The sequence below is a fragment of the Numenius arquata genome, chromosome 4, assembly GCF_964106895.1.
Source record: "Numenius arquata chromosome 4, bNumArq3.hap1.1, whole genome shotgun sequence".
NCBI classification, from domain to species: domain Eukaryota; kingdom Metazoa; phylum Chordata; class Aves; order Charadriiformes; family Scolopacidae; genus Numenius; species Numenius arquata.
The window spans coordinates 62,488,724-62,506,516 of record NC_133579.1 but is presented as its reverse complement, the minus strand read 5'-3'; the positions used below and the strand labels follow the sequence as shown (position 1 = coordinate 62,506,516).

The 17,793-nt window shown below is 43.9% G+C and overlaps 1 protein-coding gene across 1 annotated transcript; it reads left to right on the top strand.

The window, feature by feature from the left end:
* The first annotated feature begins 1,599 nt into the window (after positions 1-1,599).
* GCM2 (glial cells missing transcription factor 2) lies at positions 1,600-6,357 on the top strand. Its single transcript, XM_074146860.1, has 5 exons — positions 1,600-1,641; positions 2,922-3,174; positions 3,580-3,692; positions 5,173-5,298; positions 5,476-6,357. Exons 1-5 carry the CDS (start codon positions 1,600-1,602, stop codon positions 6,355-6,357), a joined length of 1,416 nt encoding a protein of 471 aa, XP_074002961.1.
* Positions 6,358-17,793: the final 11,436 nt, after the last annotated feature.

Genomic DNA, 17,793 nt, shown 5'->3' with positions numbered 1-17,793 from the left:
TATTTACATAGTCTTCTGCTATGGCTGCCACACTGCCATTCATCTCTTTATTATGGTCCTCACTTTTTTCTTCCTTTAAAAACAAAAGGGAGAGAAAAACCACAGAAAAAAAGCCCGAAAGCTGAACATTGACCCCTTTTTCCCAAAGGGCCATTTTTCCTTCTTTATCTCCTACAGAAAGTTTCAAAATCCCCACGCACCTCCAAACTAGAGATTTACCAAAGCCGTAACCACAGGAAGTGGTAGCGGGGCCCCACGGGTGTCCCCTGGGGGCTGGGAAAGAATCACGCTGTGTGTCCCCGTCCCCCCATCCCTCGGCCCAGCTGCCGGTTCCCCGCTATAGGGAGCGAGGCTTACCTGGGCCATAGCCGGGGGCGGGGGGGGGTCTGGGCTGCGGCTCCGCGGCGGAGGACGGCCCAGGAGCCGGGGGAAGATGCCGGGGCTGCTTCACTCGCTCCCCCACGGCTCTCGTACGATCGCGGCTAGCTACTGGAGACACTAGGGTGGAGTAGGGACCCTCACCAGCATTTCCCACGGCTCCCAGCACTCTCTTTCCCTCGGCAAACCTAACTCTACCCCCCAACTCTAGGTGGGGGGGAGTGGGGAGGAGAGGAATGCCGGTTTTCGCACCCGCACTAATAAGCCGCACCTGTGTCCGCCCCCCTCCCCACACACCGGTGGCGGCGTTTGGCACCACCGTCCGAGCGGAGGGGTACAAAAGAGGACCCCGGAGACAGGGCTATTTTCTCTCAGGGGGTCGCAACCAGCGTTTTCTGCAACAGGATGGGTTTTGTTTTCACACAACTAAAGGTAAAGTTTAGTAAATTTTTAGAGGAGATAGAAACAAATAAGAATATCCTTCAGAGCATGTAGGATGGTTTAAAGGACTATAGCAAGGATTCCATCCTATATATTTTCTATATATATTCTATCTAGTCTTTCAAGGATTCCATCTCTATAATACTATGTGCACTGTATTTTTTTTTTCTTTCTGAGAGCTAAGAAGAAACTTTTTCTATCCAGAAGCCCTATCAGCTATTTTTTTCCTAAAAGAAAACGGTAACAAAAAACCCCTACCTCTAACTTTTTGATAAGTTAAAACATGCTCATTAGTAAGATAGCACTGACTCTGGGTTTGTGTTTTGAACTTTGTCATAGAGCACGGCGTGAAGGAAGAACATGCTTAAAAGCACTTAATTAGTTTACATCTAAATCTGAAGAGCAGGTTATTTCTATACTCCCTTTGACTCCCTCCAGGGGCTTTTTAAGCTGCCGGCAGCTCCGAGCCGCCCTCGAAATCAAATATCAGAGGTACCTCCGACTTCCAGACCCTGCCCAAATTTGCAGAGGTCGTGGCCCCCCGGTGCTTTGGGGGGGCGGGGTTGGATTCGAGCAAGACCCCCCCCTCGACTGCCGCCCCTTCTTCCCCATCTCCGGGTAACCGCGTGTGGAGCCTACATGCGGGGGGGAGAGGGGAGCAGACTGCCTGCCCGGGGCGGGCGGCACTGCGAGGCTGGCTGGAGACCCCCACGTCCCGGGGACGCCCCGATCGCATAAAAAAGCGGGAGTCGCCGCCTGCCGCCGTTGCCACTCTCCGTCATGAAGCTCACCTGGGACATCAACGACCCCAAGCTGCCGCAGGTACCGGGCGGGGAGGGACGCGGTAGGAAAATTCCCGGCCGGTTATAACGCGGGGCCAGGCGGCTGGGGTGCCGGGAAGGAAAAACCTTCCTTTTGAGCAAAGCTTCATATTATGGCTGGCTTAATTCTTCCGCACCTTTTTGCATATAGTTATAAAGGTCTTGATGGGCTGCAGTAGTCCATACAAAATGACCTGTAATAACAAAACATGGATTTAATACACAGCTTTGGCCAGCTGTGTGTGACTTCCTAAAGCGATCTTCAGCTCCGCTCTTTGGTCAGTTTCCTTCTCCTTCATTCCTCATTTAAAGAAATGTTGAGAAAGCTTGAATTATAGTAGCAGAAAATAGTCATTCCACGGTTCTATCTAAAGATTTTATGGGTTTGTTGATGCAACATTTTATTGTTAATGAGCAATCTGCTTTTTTTCTAGTTGTGAGCTCCAAATACATTGTTAATTCACAACTTTTTTCAGCTTAGAATTTATTTAATTTTACAGAGCCTGTACAATTACAGAATGGCTTAACGCTGTAAATACTGGTAGTTTACCTGCATTCACTGGGACTGCTCACATGTGGTACAGATGTATGTTAAATCAGTGTTGCAGGAACTCTTATTTATACTGTAAATATTTGGAGTTTAACATCTTGGTTATTTTTTCATTGCTCCTGGTAATTACATGTTGGTAAGGAAGTCCAGAAAGCCAGTGACATCCCAAATTGAGATTTTCTTTCTCCAAACCATACATATATTGGAAGTATATTTACAGTGACCGTTTTTTAATTTTTCTTTTTTTAAGGGAGAAGCCTTATTCAACTTATATTAGGTGCCCTTTAAGAAATCATTCTTTAGCTAAAATTTCTAGTTTCCAGTCTGCCCGTGCACAATTCCACAATGAGGAGAACTTAATAGCAGGTATGAGCAGGGTTGCTTCTGTCCCGTCTGGGCATGTTGGTAGTACACCAGTCAGTAAGTTCCAGTAACAAGGCTGATCTCTTACAGCTGGGTAACCTCACTGCAAAGAGGCATCTGTGACAACAGACAGTGTTATTACGGATCATGATGCAAAAGAAGAAAGGCTCCTGACTTTTGAGACATGGAAGCTCAGACTGCTTCTCCCCTTTTATAGAGCATTTCAGAATAAGCTATCCTTTCAAATATTTTTTTTTCTGCTGCTTGGGTGGTCATAGAAAAAGCCCTTTTTCCCCATTATGTATTTTGTAACTGGACAAAAACACCAGGTTGCAATATTCTGCTAAAAGTCTCTTGCCCTCCCCCAGGAGCCCAAGCACTTCGACGTCTTCCAGGAATGGCCCGATGGCTACGTGCGGTTCATCTACTCCAGCGAAGAGAAGAACGCGCAGAGGCACCTCAGCGGCTGGGCCATGCGCAACACCAACAACCACAACTGCCAGATCCTCAAGAAGTCCTGCCTGGGGGTGGTGGTGTGTGCCAGGAGCTGCGCTCTGCCCAGCGGAGCCCGGCTGCAGCTTCGCCCTGCCATATGCGACAAGGCTCGGCAGAAGCAGCAAAGTGAGGGGTGCCCCAGGAGAGCGGGGATGCCCAAGGGACCCCATTCCTTTCAGCTGGGATTGATTTCTAAACTGGGATCGCTCTCATTTGCATGCAGGCTAAGGCATAATTGCAAAGACTCTGACAAATACACTTATTTCCCAATTTCATCAATGTCTGTAAATACTGAAGGGGAAATGGATCTAAAATCCTTTAACCCATTAGTGTTTATATCAAGTACGCAACTCTAGTCCATACCAGTCTGTTATGCTTGGTAGTCTATGTTGCGTTTGCTCGAGCATCACATTTTAATCTGAATTTCAGTGAAGGCTGACCATATTGCTCATATTTGAGCTCTGTTTACTCTCAGACAACATCCTTGCCTTTAACCAGTGTCTTCAGTAGTTTCTTTATCTCCATCCACAGAGAAAGCCTGCCCGAACTGTAACTCTGCCCTGGAGCTGATTCCTTGCCGAGGACACAGTGGCTACCCAGTCACTAACTTCTGGAGGCTTGATGGCAAAGCAATATTTTTCCAGGTAAAAAGCATGCATATGCGTGTGCGCACACACATAGATTATATTCATATATAGATTATATCCAGAGAGAGATTTCTCACTTGCTCCCTCTTTTTTTTTTTTTTTTTTGTTTAACACTGAGCATGGTGAGCACAGTGGACTCCTGGTACGTGACTGAATTCCTCTGTAGTACACACATGGCAAGAACAAATAAAACAGTAACACTTGGCTGTCTTTTTAAAAGCAGCATTTGAGGCTTAACTATATTAAACTTTAACTATAATATCATTATAGATGTCTAAAATTCTCCTCTTTACAGTACACAAATATGAACAAAAAGGTTGTCCTGCACCCTGGCATCTCACCAAGGACCTAATATTTATTTCCTGTTAAAATAAATAAACGGGGAAGGAAAGGCCTTACTTAAATTGCACAAGTTGAAGTAAGAAAATTCTACTTCATGTGAAAATAACCTTTAAATTTTAAGAGGATTTAAAAATTTGCCAGAAAAAAAAAGGAAATTTAGAAAGGTAAAATTTGAAATTTCAGGTTGATTTGTTCTTGTTTTATCAGCATTAGGACAAAAAATTCACAAAAAGCCTCAGTTCTATAAGATGACATTCTCCACTGGATGATTTTTTTTTTCCCCCCAACCCAGGTTGCAGTGAATTCTGTTTTCCAGTTAGTTATTGAAAGCAAACTGACCACGTACCGAAGTTCTCACCTGTATTATTATTACTATTCAGATATTTTGTTAGACATGTGAAAACTGAAGATTTTAACCATCAAAGTAGTTGATAAATCCTCCCTCAGAAGTTAATTTCTATTTGAGAAAGGACAGCATTTTAAAAGCCATTTTCAGTTTCCTACTTTGTATTAGGGACCATATGCAGGTCCATTTAGGGGAATGTAATGGGTAAAGACATGTAAAATACAATGTCTCATCATATAGTAATATAACTTTGGATACATAGATCTGTTATCCACAGATGTTTCAATAGCAGAGCATCTTTGGATGGCTTTCTAGGGTACACTTTTCAGTCCTTTTCAAGAAGATGCTTACTGTAGAGTAGAGAATACTTGTCATCTGGTGGTGTGAAACCTCTTTAGAGCCTATTTATACTGTTTGAGTGGTGGCTGTTATAAAGCAGAACTGAGATCCTGAACTGCAGAAAACCAACCAAGCTACATTTATAATCTTTTTTCCCCTTGGTTCTAGTTGGTTATTCCTGAATATCACAAACATAGGTAACACCTTTGCTCCTTCATCAGCTCTGCAGTCCTCACTGACTTCTCCCTCACTTTTTCCTTCTATCTACCTGAAAATCATGATTGATTTTATTTTTACATTTAATCCCTCCTTGTTGGTTGGTTTCTTCTCTCTGTTCTCTTGTGCCAAACCACAGACCATGCCATGGCTACCTCTCATTCTACTTACTGCATTTTCTCTTCTCTTATCCCCTTCCCATTCACATCTGTTTCTTTGCTAATCCTAATCTAGGCTAAAGGAGTCCATGACCACCCCAGGCCTGAGAGTAAATTGGAGGCAGAGGCAAGACGAAGTGCAATTAAGAAGCAAATGTCCTCTTCTCACCATTCCCAGAAAAAGAGACCTCTCAACTCAGAGGTAAGTCAAAGTCATTAGTCAATTAAAAAGGTGCCATAAGCATGTACTGGGGATCACAGGGCAAAACAAATCTGTTCATTTGGGGCTGAAATGAGCAGTAGCACAAGTGTTGAGACATACACAGGTGTGCAGGCAGTATTGATTCCTGAATCTCAAAGATCTACTTGTCCTTGTCAGGCAGGAAGGTACCACGACAGTGGCAGTTACGCCAATAACCTACAGAATCTGCCCTGCATGGATGGCCCAGAAAGGGTTGGTATCATCACAGACACCAGTTTTTCGATTCCAGCCCAGTCTTACCCTCCGCTGCAAAACTCTGACCTGTACAAAGCCTCTTACGACTCGGCTAGCTTCCAAGAGGACCAGCTATTGCCATATTCAAAGTGCCCCAATCCAAGGATCTACGTGCCCAGGCCGTGCAGCTATGAGTTCGGAGTTCCCAGCTTTATAAGCTCTAGCCCTTACCCAGCATTTTACAAAGATCTGACAAGTCCTGCCGTTGATGCTGATCCCCTCAGTTTGAATGGATCTCACTACAATGCTGTGACTGCTCATGATAAGAGCTTCGATAATCCTGGCAGACATTATGGACTGAAATCAGCTTGGGGCAAAACCGGCAGTGGAGACCGGAGTGACTATGGACAGATGCAAACAACTGTTAACCACCCTTACTATGTTGGGGACTACCCCTGCAGGTATGGTCCCAGCCCTTCTCCCATAGCCCCGCCATTGCAAACCGTCATCACAACCACCACTAAGGTGTCCTACCAGGCCTACAAGCCATCCACGCTGAAATACAATGACAACCTCTGCGATATGAAAAATCTTCAGAGCTATACCCACGTGGCAGAAAATGTCTCAGGCACTATCTATTCAGGGATGAAGATTCAGGAGGACTTTGGGATGATAAAGTCGGCATTGCTCTACCAGCATGACCCAGTCCCCACAAAGTCCGAACCAGCCGAGAGTGTGGAGACCTATCGGTATGGACCACTGCTGGGGAATAACTATGCTGAGCATGAAGGTGAGACTTTAAGGTTTGAGAGTGCTGAATATTGACTAAATGTTGCCCAAATGGCAAGTGCATGCATGTGGGAAAACACATTCTCGTGCTGACCATATGCATGCTAAGCACAGTGGTTTGGGATGTGAGGAAGCAGTACATCACAACAACTTAGCCCCCAAAAGTGCCTTCCTGGAGCTGTGCTGAGTGAAGCGTATTTTGCACAAAATTTCAAACCAGCCCCACCTGTTTTCTAAAATGGCATGAGGAGCTGAGCCCCAAACATGCCTGGGGGAAGGCAGCGTGTAGGCACAGCATCTCTGGAAGTCAACAGCCGCTTCTGACAGGGGATGCAATCCGCTTGTAGCCACAACTCCTGCCAGATGCCTCCAGCTTTGAGAGAGAATGCTCCACCTCTAAAAAAGAAAATGCTTACCAGGTAATGGGAAAGAAAGATGAAGGAAGGTGGCTAGAGATTATAGTCAACTGAAAGAAATGACAAAATGAAAGAAGTAAAAGAAATGAAAGCAACACAATTTGCTGAATATTTGACCTGAATGGTCCGTTCATCTTCCGTGATCCATTTGATGAACAGGAAGACCAGCTAGGTTTCACTGAAATGAGAAATGAAAAATCTACACACTAACTTCATGTTGCTTTTTGATCCCCTGCATCAACGGCACTTACTGTCCAGCCTTTCTATGCAAAAAGGAAAGCCCAGGCATAGCCTCACTGCCACTGGGAACGGACCTCTTGCAACTCCTGGCTTTGTAGGCAAGGAGGTTCAAGTGACTCACGCCAAGCACGCCCAGCATTGCATGGGTGTCAGGGTTACATACATGGTCCTGAAAAGCATTTGCAGTGAAACTGCTTTTTGTCTAAAGGGGTCTGGCAAGCTGGTCAGACCAATACTGTACAGGCGTTGCTGCTGAGATTCCCTCTACCCATGAATACAACTCCATCCTGGCTAAAAACACAACATGCTACCTGCTTAGCAGTACAGGTCAGTGTTGAACGCACCTTCCTGGCTTACCTTTCTGTGCTGTATCTCCATTAGATCTTTTTCCTTCCTCCAAGAGATTTCTCCTAGCCATTTTTCTTTCTACAATCTTAACTCCCCATGACAGCACTGTTCTAGAAACAAAGCAACCAACAAACTGAGAGGTCAGAAAACAAAAATCTCTAGGCACTCTGAGCTAAACAAAGAAAATGTAAGGACTTGCATCCCCAAATTCCTGGCTAGTTGAACTACTTCTCCAGTAGGCCAGAGAGAAGAAGAAATGGATGAGTACTGCTGGTTTAAAACTTAGGTATTTTGAAAGTTGCCTAGCAGTGGGGAATGGAACCTGTACCAAACCGTGCATGTCAACAAGGGAGCTACGTAGACACAGGGGATTGGTCAGGATGACAGAATTTCTTACTAGCATCATTATTATTATTAAGTTACCAAGTATCTTTAACTTTTTGGACACTCAAATATTTTTTTTAAAAGTCTGGTTTATGTATATTTTTGCTATGTTTTGAGTAACAGCATGCTACCACACCCTTTCCATAAACATGAAATCGCGCTTAAAAACAAAGCATCATGTAAACTAACATGAGCAGCTGGCTAGTTGGCTTCAACACACAGAACCTTGTGATGCTATCATCAAACTGCTAAACAAATCTTACTTGCAAAGCATGGTGCACAAATACCCAAGTTTAAAATAATTATTTCTTTTTGTAATTTTATGAAAACAATGTGCACAGACTGATAAATGAAATTGAGCCCCACAGGAATTTAGCTAATAGTGTCCTGTCTCAGTAGTGGATTGTTCAGCATTTTAAAAAGTCAAGCTGTGTGAAGCTGGAATTTACAAAAAGACTAAATGAATTAATCTGCAGAAAGCTCACATTGTCTTTTAGGGTATTTGCTGTATACCTCGCTTGGCTCATGTTAAACTCTCTACTTCCTCTACCAGGTGTTTTAAATTCCTGACAAGAATAGATAAAGGTGAGCAACATCAGTTTGATAATTATCCCAGACAATGACCTTAAAAAAAAAAAAAAAAAAAAAAAGGGGGGGGTGGGTGGTAAAAAAACCCACCAAATTACCCCACAGAGACTCATGCGAAGTTTCAAAGTTTAGGAATATATAACACTATGCCAGTTTGCAGAAATGAGATTTCTCATCTGTACTCCAAATCATATTCAAGCTTTTGGTATGTAGAATAAAAATTAAGATTTACAGCCTTTGAAGTTTAAAAGAAGCATATTGGACGAGAAAAAAGCCAAATAAAATGACTTAAAAAGTCAGGAAAGAATCACAGCAGATGCGAAAGTCAAAGATAATTTTAAAGCTGTAATTTGCTCCATTTTATATTGATTTTAGAGGAGTTAGACAACCACAACACAAGCTTCAAGTGTATTAAAACATTAAGACAAGCTGTGTGGGTTTTGTGATGTTAATATTACTGGTATAAAACTTGTCATTGTAGCTGTACGCTGGAATCATTATGCTATGCTCTTTAAGCAGAACTTTGTACATGAGTTAAGAAAATGCAGCCAGTTGTGTTAAGATGCTACTTTTTGGGTGTGGATTTATATCTAATAAACATGACAGCTGTTTAAGCACAGTAAAAAGCTATAGTAGTAATTACCTCACCACATGATCTGTAGCACTAGAACAAATAAAACCACTCTAAAGGTTATTGCCGTCTTTCCTCACTTTGCTCCCTTTCATGCACAAGTGTCTGGGACAAGATAGCCGTACGTTACCATTTCCAAATAAAAGATCAGATGGATAGTCTAGTGCTGTACATAGTTTTCTCTCCAAAATATGTAAATGTAAAGGCAACGCGAGCTTCTGTAACAAAAAAAAAGCTGAAATTGAATGCCTCCTTGTTGGCTTATATAGCTGCAGAATTGACTTTAAAAGCATGTTTCTCAAGCCAAGCAGCAATCCTGAGGAAAGATGCGTTCCCTTTAGTCCCCGAGTAAGCAGCTTCTCCTCCATTAATCATCCCCTTCAAGCATGGTTTCTGGTCCTGTCTTGAGCACATGAGAGGACCCCCTTGCCAGCCCGCATCCTGTACTGTGGCAGACGTCTTCATCTAGCAAATTCCAGTTGTTATGGCAAAGCCACCGGGGGGGGGGAAGGTGCTTTCAAACCTCGGCCACCTGTGGCTCCAGCTTCATATGGACTACAAGGGCCCTACTGAGGTAAAGTGCCATCTGTCCCCACGCTGAGGCTGCCCTTTGTACCAAAAAAGAGCCTTTTAATGGCAAAGTTTAAAAGCTCAGGCGTTGAATGGATGCCTCCCAGAGACAAGAGGCCGCTTCACAACGTTTTTCAACTGTGTACCTGCTGTACGCAGCCACATGTCACACATCTGACGGGTGCAACTGCATGTGGGCATCCTTTCATGGTCCCATCTCCTCCTGCCAGGAGGACAGAGCTGGACATGCTGTCACGCTCCACGGCCACGTGTGTCCACTCAGTCCTGCCAAAGACCTCTGCTGAGAGTCTGAGCAATTGGCTTCACCCTCACTCTTCTGAAAGTAGGTTACCCCTGGGCTTTTCAATTGCACTAAATGCTAGAAGCAGGGTGTGCAGAACCTTGGTTGTTTGGGGCTTACTGAGCTTGAAGTAGGTGATCTCCTCATTTTGGGGTATAAAATATCATCTTTAAAAACAGAGGCAAGCTTTCGTCTGAGCTCTGTGGGTGGAAACCAGAGCTACTCTACAGACACTGTCAAAGCAGCAGGAAAGAATATGATTTCTGACACTGGGGTTTTTTTGGTTTTGTTGTTTGTTTGGTTGTCAGGGTTTTTTTCCCTGGGGGTTTTCTGGGATTTTTTCTGGATTTCTAGGGTTTTTCTTTTTTGTCCTTTTGGGGGAAACTATCTAATACAACTGAGTGACTCCCATTCACAAAAGTAGATCATGTTTCTTGAGAGACGCCATTTAGCAGGATGCACAATACAGTTCTGGAGATGCATTTAGGAAAGTTCATGGCATTCCCACCCTCATCCATAGCAATAACGTGCAGATAAAAAGGGAAGAACCAGGATATTTAATGTTGGAGTAGTTCCTCCCAACACTAGGAGGGAAAAGTTAGTCCAGGCAGGTTAAAACTCCTCTGCCTGAGAAGTAATGAGACTGGTGTACGGTGGTGTCCCATGCCTGGGTAACCACCTTAGGTGTTCTAGCTGCATAAAGTAAATATCTGCGTGTCAGTCACAAGCAAAGGGAGAGTGAACCTGTTACCGCTTACATCGGGCTACAGTTGGGATTGTGCAAAACAGGGAGTGCATTTCAACAGGACACCTCTGTGGGCTCGCAAGGGTCCGTATGCAACATGAACCTCAGTGGGATGACACAGGTGCGAACAGGTAATCACACAGAAGCATCACTCAAACTCATTCAAACAGATACCAGGTGAAGTTTACACAACCCCCTGTTATCTTCAACATGCATGCTGGCACTTGTGATGGTGTTTGAGAGAAGCCGGTTTCGGGTATTTAGGCTGGCATTTGAGCAAAGCATCAACACCTTTAAGGACAACAACCAAAGAGGGTTCTTTCAACAGAAAATTAGCAGCAGGTCTGCTCGTGGTGTTGTGTAAAATGAGCGGGGAAGCAGGTGCAGGAGGATGTTCTCTTGGAAGTCCTTTGACAAGGCTCACAAACATCCCGGCAGTTCCTGGGCCTCTCTGTTCCAGCCTGTTGCCTTTCCTTCGGTTTCCCGGTTCACAGCCAGAGCACAGCACAGCACCTCTCTCCTGTCTGCGTGACAAAATGAAGTGTGAAGTGACTGGGTTGCAGTGCACCACGTTGCAGTTTGGCTTAAACGCCGGCAAGTTCTGCCCACAGCCTTTCTGTCTTCACCCAAGCAAGATGTCAGGGAGCTTTATGGAAGGTGCCAATAACTGACACACTCAAGGTCCCAGTAATAAAATTTAGACTTAAGTGCTACACCTCTCCAAAACTGATATTGAAATTATTTAAGTATCAGACTCCTTGTCAGTGTGAGATGTGCTATAAGTTACTGTAATTAGACTAGAAATGCCCCAGAAGCAACCAAGAACATTGTTCTAGGGACCTCCCAGATAAGAGCATTAAAGCAGCTGTAACTTCCTTCCCTTACTCGGCCTAATCTCCTCAGAGAAGGGACTACAGCTTCACAAACCAGTCTGACAGGCCACCTAATACTCAGGCACACAAGCCCAGCAAGGTCCCAGGAAGCCTTACGCTAGCCCCATGCCCCTGCAGGGGAAGGTAGGCAGAAGGATACCCATGGAAATTGTGTGGCAGCACCAGAGGAGGAGGAAGGAGCTGCTGTGGGACACCACAGGGGAGCTCCCCACCACAGCGGAGAAAGGGCTGCTGTGGGACAAAGCTAAACTGAAGAGGAGGAGAGGACAGGAGCGCAGGGAGGGGTCATCGCAGGGCAACCTGCACCGTTCCCACCGATGGTGGAAAGGTACTTCCACACACACCATGTACACCCGTAACAGCGTTCAAACACATCCTTTCAGGGAACACATGGCTGAAGGCTTTGCCACATATGATCAACTCCTGTCGACTCTGCCTGAATTCTGCTTGTGTGGGTGAAGGCACCTTCTCCCTCCTCGGGCCCGAGTCTCACCTTTGAACTTCGTATTACCTGGGAGGCACCTCTGATGTTTTCATTTCAATAAAGGAAATGGGCATATTCTGTTTCAGAAAATACAATGTTGTTTTCCATAACTTTCATTTCAGCAAACTGTGTGCGAGCCGTCAAATCCTTTGGATTCCAGAAAACCGATTCCCATAGCCCTACGTTCCACACAGTTGACTTGAGGTAGAAGCAATTAATCTGTCAACGGTGCTTAAACCACCACACAGTTACCACACCAGTTACTGAGGAACAAGAGGAGGGGGTGGGAAAGAAAGATATGATTAAGACAGCTTCCCGTTTTCGCTCAGCAAGCCCGAGCTGCCAGTTTGCTGAACCTGATGTGAATCTGAGTTTCTAAAACAATCATTCTGCCTTTCCCTCCGTGGTGCCACTAGGAGTTACCGTGTTTAAAAGATCTTTTCCTTTCCCTTGCCCCTAGCCCTAGAAAACATTAAAAAATACAGGAAGTGCAAGCCAATGTTGAGAATTAAAGCTTAAAATGAGACTTCACTGCCAAAATTATTCTCTGACACTAAATGTGCGATTTTTATTAACCGTGCCTTCTGTTCACACTGGGAAAATGTGGGTCACAGAGGACCGAGAAGAAACTTCATGCTTATTTTTAGAATATATATATATATATATATATTTTAGAATACATATAGCATTCAAAGTTTCCAGCCGCATCAATATTAGCAATGTGCATTTTAATAAACTGCTTGCAATAAATAATAAAAGAAAAAAATCTGGCAGACTTTTTCATTACAGCTATGGATATTACAGACACGAATTCCTGTACAAACCCTAAGTAGGCAGGGGCTTTGCTGGCACCTTTAACACACAATTATCACTAACAGCAATAGTATTACCGGCACTCTCAAGGTGGTGTCGCGTATTGTGGCGCCACCTTCCGGACACAGGTGACACGGCTGTTGTCGCCAGGCACGGGTCCTGCCCGGGGCTGCCGGCCGCCTGACTGGGTTTTGCCCTCTCCCCGCGCCGCTTGTCGCCCACCGCCCGCCATCTTCTCCCTCTCCTCCTCCTCCGCGGACACCGCCCGCACCTCACGGGGCCCGCGTGACGGCGGCGAGAAGGGGCGGGGCCGGCGGCAGGCCCCTCCCGCCCCCACTGCCTCGCGCCGTCGCCCCGGCGACGCGGCAGAGCGGCCCGGCGGCGGTCGGCGGTTGGGCGGGACCGGGGCCCGCAGCGCCGCAGTGAGTGGGCGGCCGCGCTCGGTGGCGGCGGGGGGGTGGCGGTGGCCGTGGCCGTGGCGGTGGCGGGGAGGGAGCTGGGTTCCTTCAGCGGGAGCGGCGGTGGGCGCCCCTGAGCCTGTCCTGCCATTTGGGGCGGCCCCAGGGTACACCAGGATGAGGGAGATGCCGGTTTAGGAGGGAACAGCCCGGGGTGCGTCGTCTGCCCCTCAGCGGGACGGCCTCTGCCAGCCCGCAGGCTGGTTTGAGGTGGGCCGGGTCACGAGTGGCCTTTCCTCGCGGGTATGGGGGCTCAGTTCTGCAGCGCTGGGCTCTGTTCATGTGTGGAGCGTGTGGAGATAGGGATCCTGCCTGCTTTGGCTGTAGTAAGGCAGGTCGGGGCCTTGACAGCCTGACATGTGCAGGGTTAATGAGAGGAGGTGAATTTTTATTTATGAGAACCAGGGTGAAACTTCCAGGCCATCTTGAGTTTCATGGCCTGAGGAAGTGAGAGGAGAGTTGTGCCCTGTGAGCATATATTAAGGCAGGCAAGTGTGTAATCTTGGGAAGTAACTGTCACCAGGTGAAACTAAAATTGGCAGGGAAATGGACGTTTATTGAAACTTACAGCGGTGTGGAGATGTTGAAGCATGAGTAGTCTCTCTTCCTTCTGGATGCTGGCCAAAGCTGGAGTCTTGAAAGTCCTTCAGCAGGTCTCACTGAAACCATTACTGTCCTGCCACTTGCTGTACCTTCTGCTCATTGCATTGCGGGAAGAGGTTTCACGCGGTGGGAAGAGGTACTCTTTCTGGCGTGGGGCAGCAGCATCCAGGCAGGTCACTGTTGAAACATCCTGAAAAAGTTGGTGCGGATCATTTTGGTTTGAAACCAAAGCTAGTTTGGAACAAAGTGAGGGAAAATATCTCCAGCAAACTGCAATTCCTGCTTTTTGATATGCCCAGTATAAAGAAGTGAAACAACATCTTAGACTTTTGAAGAAACTTTTTTTAAAAAATATTTAAGGCAGTAAATATTTTAAAGTACAAACATTTATTGTCAACGTTACTGACTTCTTGCTTGCAGCTGAGCAGTCATGCTTCTAAATAACAACTGGTCTTTGATTAGAGTAATGGATTTGTAGTTAATCTCAAGAACTGAATCCAGCTGTCATGGGACCCGATTACCATCAGCTTTAGTAATACACGGTCACTACAAAGAAGGTTCTTACAGAAACAATAGGTTCATTGGTTTGTGGTTGTATGGTTGATACTTTTTTTAACTTTTAAAATTTGTATCAGCATACATTCTCTACTGTGCAATACTGCCAGTTTTGATCCTTGAAAGTAGTACCATGCTCTGTGAACAGTTTTGGTGATTTCAACAGTTACTGTAAACAGGTTGGTGAAATTGGGCGGTACGTGTTTTGCTTACCTGTGTGGGAGGTTTTTAGTGGGTCATGTATTCTAGTTTGTATTTTAATTTGAGAGTAGGCTGTTTAGCATGCAAATGTAAAACTTTTGGAAATGCATGACACTTGTACCGCAGAAATGCAGATGATTTGCTGTTATTCATTCCATTTTGAGATGTAATTCAGACAATAAAATAAAGTTGTTGCTAGTGCTTAAAATTAAACACCAGTAATATAGTAAAAGTGAAAATGTGCTTAAATTATTTAGTACTTTTTCACATTCTCTAAATTTACACAAATTACTAGATTCTTTCAAGCTATTGTATTTTGTCCTCTATTTGTCCCCTGCTTTAATCCTTCCTTAATCCTGTGTGAAGAGATTATGGGCAATATGTCATTAAGAGTATAAAACAAGCTGTTGTTTACAGTAGGATTTCTCTTTTCAGTTTGGTAGCTAACTATTAGGACAATTTTACATTTTAGAGCTTCATATAACTGAGGAAATACTGTCATAAAAGCTTTATGATGGGAAAGGCCACTTCAGAGGCTTACATTAACCAAAAAAGCTAGATTGAGCCTTTGCTTTTCCCCAGGTTGGTACAAAAGAGAAAACTGAACTGCAACTTGAAGAAAATAGAGACGACAGAGAAAAAATTGTACACCTGAGCTGGGTGCCTGTCGTGCAAAGTATGAAGTGTGCAAAAGTCTGTTGTAGTAAAATGTGAATCTCTGGAGCATTTATGTTCTAACTCATCATGCTCTGTAATTCCAGTAAGAGAGAAAAAAGCCCCTGACCCTGATGTCACACCAGGCTCATAAACACAAGTACCTGGCAGCCTCATTTATTCTAATATTAGTGGACGGTGGTGGTTAGTCTTGCAGGATCCAGCACTGTACTTCTTGGTCAGCAAACCTCTGCCACCCTCCAGCATTTCCTACAGACTACTGTGTGCCGTAGCATTGCCATAAAATTGACTCTTTTTTTTTTATATACTTCTGTATGAAGGATGAATTCTCTAAAAAGTTGGAGAAGAGTTTAGAGTCAAGTGTGATATTTGCAATCCTTTTTTTCCACTGCATTTGGTTTTCAGTTGATGATGTCTCACTATAAGAGTTCTCTTCTTTGACTTCTTTGTTAACTATGACCAAGACAACTCTTTGACAAGAATCATTAGTGGAATGGCCTAGCGTGTATCAGTGTGGTGATGAATGTATGTGGTATGTATGATTGATACATAGATATTGTTGTCAGGATACGTAGTTTTCACACCTGGTTTTGTGCTATTCCATAGAGTAATTTTGACACTTCCATTTGACTATTGCAGAAATGTGCTGACATTTGCACTTTACTTGAATTAAGTGTTTTCATACCCTAAAAATTACAGTATACAGCAGAAAAAGAATAAGGCAATAAAATATATTACACAACAGACAATGCACAATTGTGTTTGTGATATGTTACATTACATAGGACTTGTGCAGGGAAGAAGCACTTTACGTGATGCTGTTTCAAGTACACATTCTATTATTTCAAGTAGAATTGGACAAAAGGAGCAACTGTAAAAGTATGTGATTAATTTATACTCCAAAAATTACTTGGAAAGCTGATAGGATTTAGGCACCAAAATTAGAGAACTTCTAGACACAAACCTCAAGTTTCGACCTTTATCTGGGTCTGTTTATTTCAAATACAGAGGTTTTTCATCTTGGTGTTTTGGTTCACTTTGTTAGAGAGCAAAAGGTTGAGCAGGAAATGCATACTAGTTCTCCAACTTTTCAATGTATGTATGTATGTAACTCTAGGAGTTCAGGCTAGGTCTGTCTGTGGCAGATATTGCTGAATCCCTTCTGAAAATCATGTCTTAAGCAACGTACAGTGATATTTGTTGAACCAGAGAAACATAGGCACCCTATGTTTCTCTAACCCTAAACATAAATCCTGTTATGTTTAACTCCACTTCATGTTGTATACATAGATATACCTATACACGAAATGCATAAACAGTTTATCATTGCTGATGCTTTAGATGCAGATGCTGTGGTTTAAAATGTGTATTAGAATACTTTCAGAAAGTTTTTTGCTTTGTTTTTTTTAATACATATATATGTATATATGAAACTAACAATTGAAAACTTGCAAGATACGTATGTGGTATGTATCTTAGCTTGGCATAAACACTTGATCATCTGCTTATTACTAGAGTCACCAAATAGTCTTGGTGAAGAAATGGCATTATTCAAGGTATTAACGATTAGACTGCATGCAGGTACTTTGGGGAATAAAATATAAAGCTGAATTCTGAGAAAAACAATAGGTTGAAATATATGAAAGTACAACTTAAAACCCAATCATAATTTGAATTGTCTATGCTTGTCACTTTTCGTTAAATCTGTTTTTTAGCTTTGTTACAGAACACATTATCAACCAGCATCTTATTTTACTGTAGCTATGGCTTTTGGGGAGGATGGATAAAAATTTCTTTATATTCTTCACTGCCAAACTGGCAGTTGTCTGGTGCAAAGATTATAAATTGAGATGTCCACTAGGTCACTTGTTACTGGCATGTTGTCAGCTGATGTAAGATTCCTCCCTGGTAACAGAAGAAACAGGGAGTAACAAGGTGCACATTATGCCTTCTCCAAGGAAGCAGCCTTTCAAGGAATACCAGTTTAGAAACATCAGTGTATTGTCCAGACAGATGCTTCCTTTACACAGAAGGCTAGTCTACTTGAGAAGGATGTGCTCTTAAGAGGTGAATTTTATTCCTGAATTTTGCCAGGCAAAATGTAAATCTCAGGCCTGAGCCTTGTTACCAGCTGAATTTTAGTTCCTTAATCTGTTTGGACAGCCTTACCAGCCTGTAGCTAATTCTGGCATAAGGATAAGGACTACAGAGTTGCATGCTGAATCCTGCATCTCCTATAGAGGTAGGTTGACAGTGATGCCAGTTGATTTGAGCTTTATTTTGTGTTTTCAGACAGCAGAGGCAAAAGGTAGAGATAATGCTGGAATTCGGTTCCCAGTCAGTGCTTGGTTTGTTTAAGCATTTGGGTTATGGTGAGTAAATGGTCCAGTGATTCGTTGTTGCTTGCAAAAATAAGTGGATGACTATTGTGAGTTTGCATAAGTGCTTTAACATCAGTTTTTAGGATTGCATCTAGTAGGCAGGCCATGCTAAGGTTAGAATTAGGATTTGTGCATAGGACCTATGGGAACTGGCCTTGATCTGAAGTGTTAGTGATGGATAGGATT

What these genes read in the sequence shown, in the direction of transcription:
- GCM2 (XM_074146860.1), top strand. Translation starts at nt 1,600, where the DNA reads ATGAAGCTCACCTGGGACATCAACGACCCCAAGCTGCCGCAG. An exon ending in ACGACCCCAAGCTGCCGCAG is followed by an intron (nt 1,642 to 2,921) that starts GTACCGGGCGGG and finishes GCCCTCCCCCAG; the next exon opens with GAGCCCAAGCACTTCGACGT. An exon ending in GGCTCGGCAGAAGCAGCAAA is followed by an intron (nt 3,175 to 3,579) that starts GTGAGGGGTGCC and finishes CTCCATCCACAG; the next exon opens with AGAAAGCCTGCCCGAACTGT.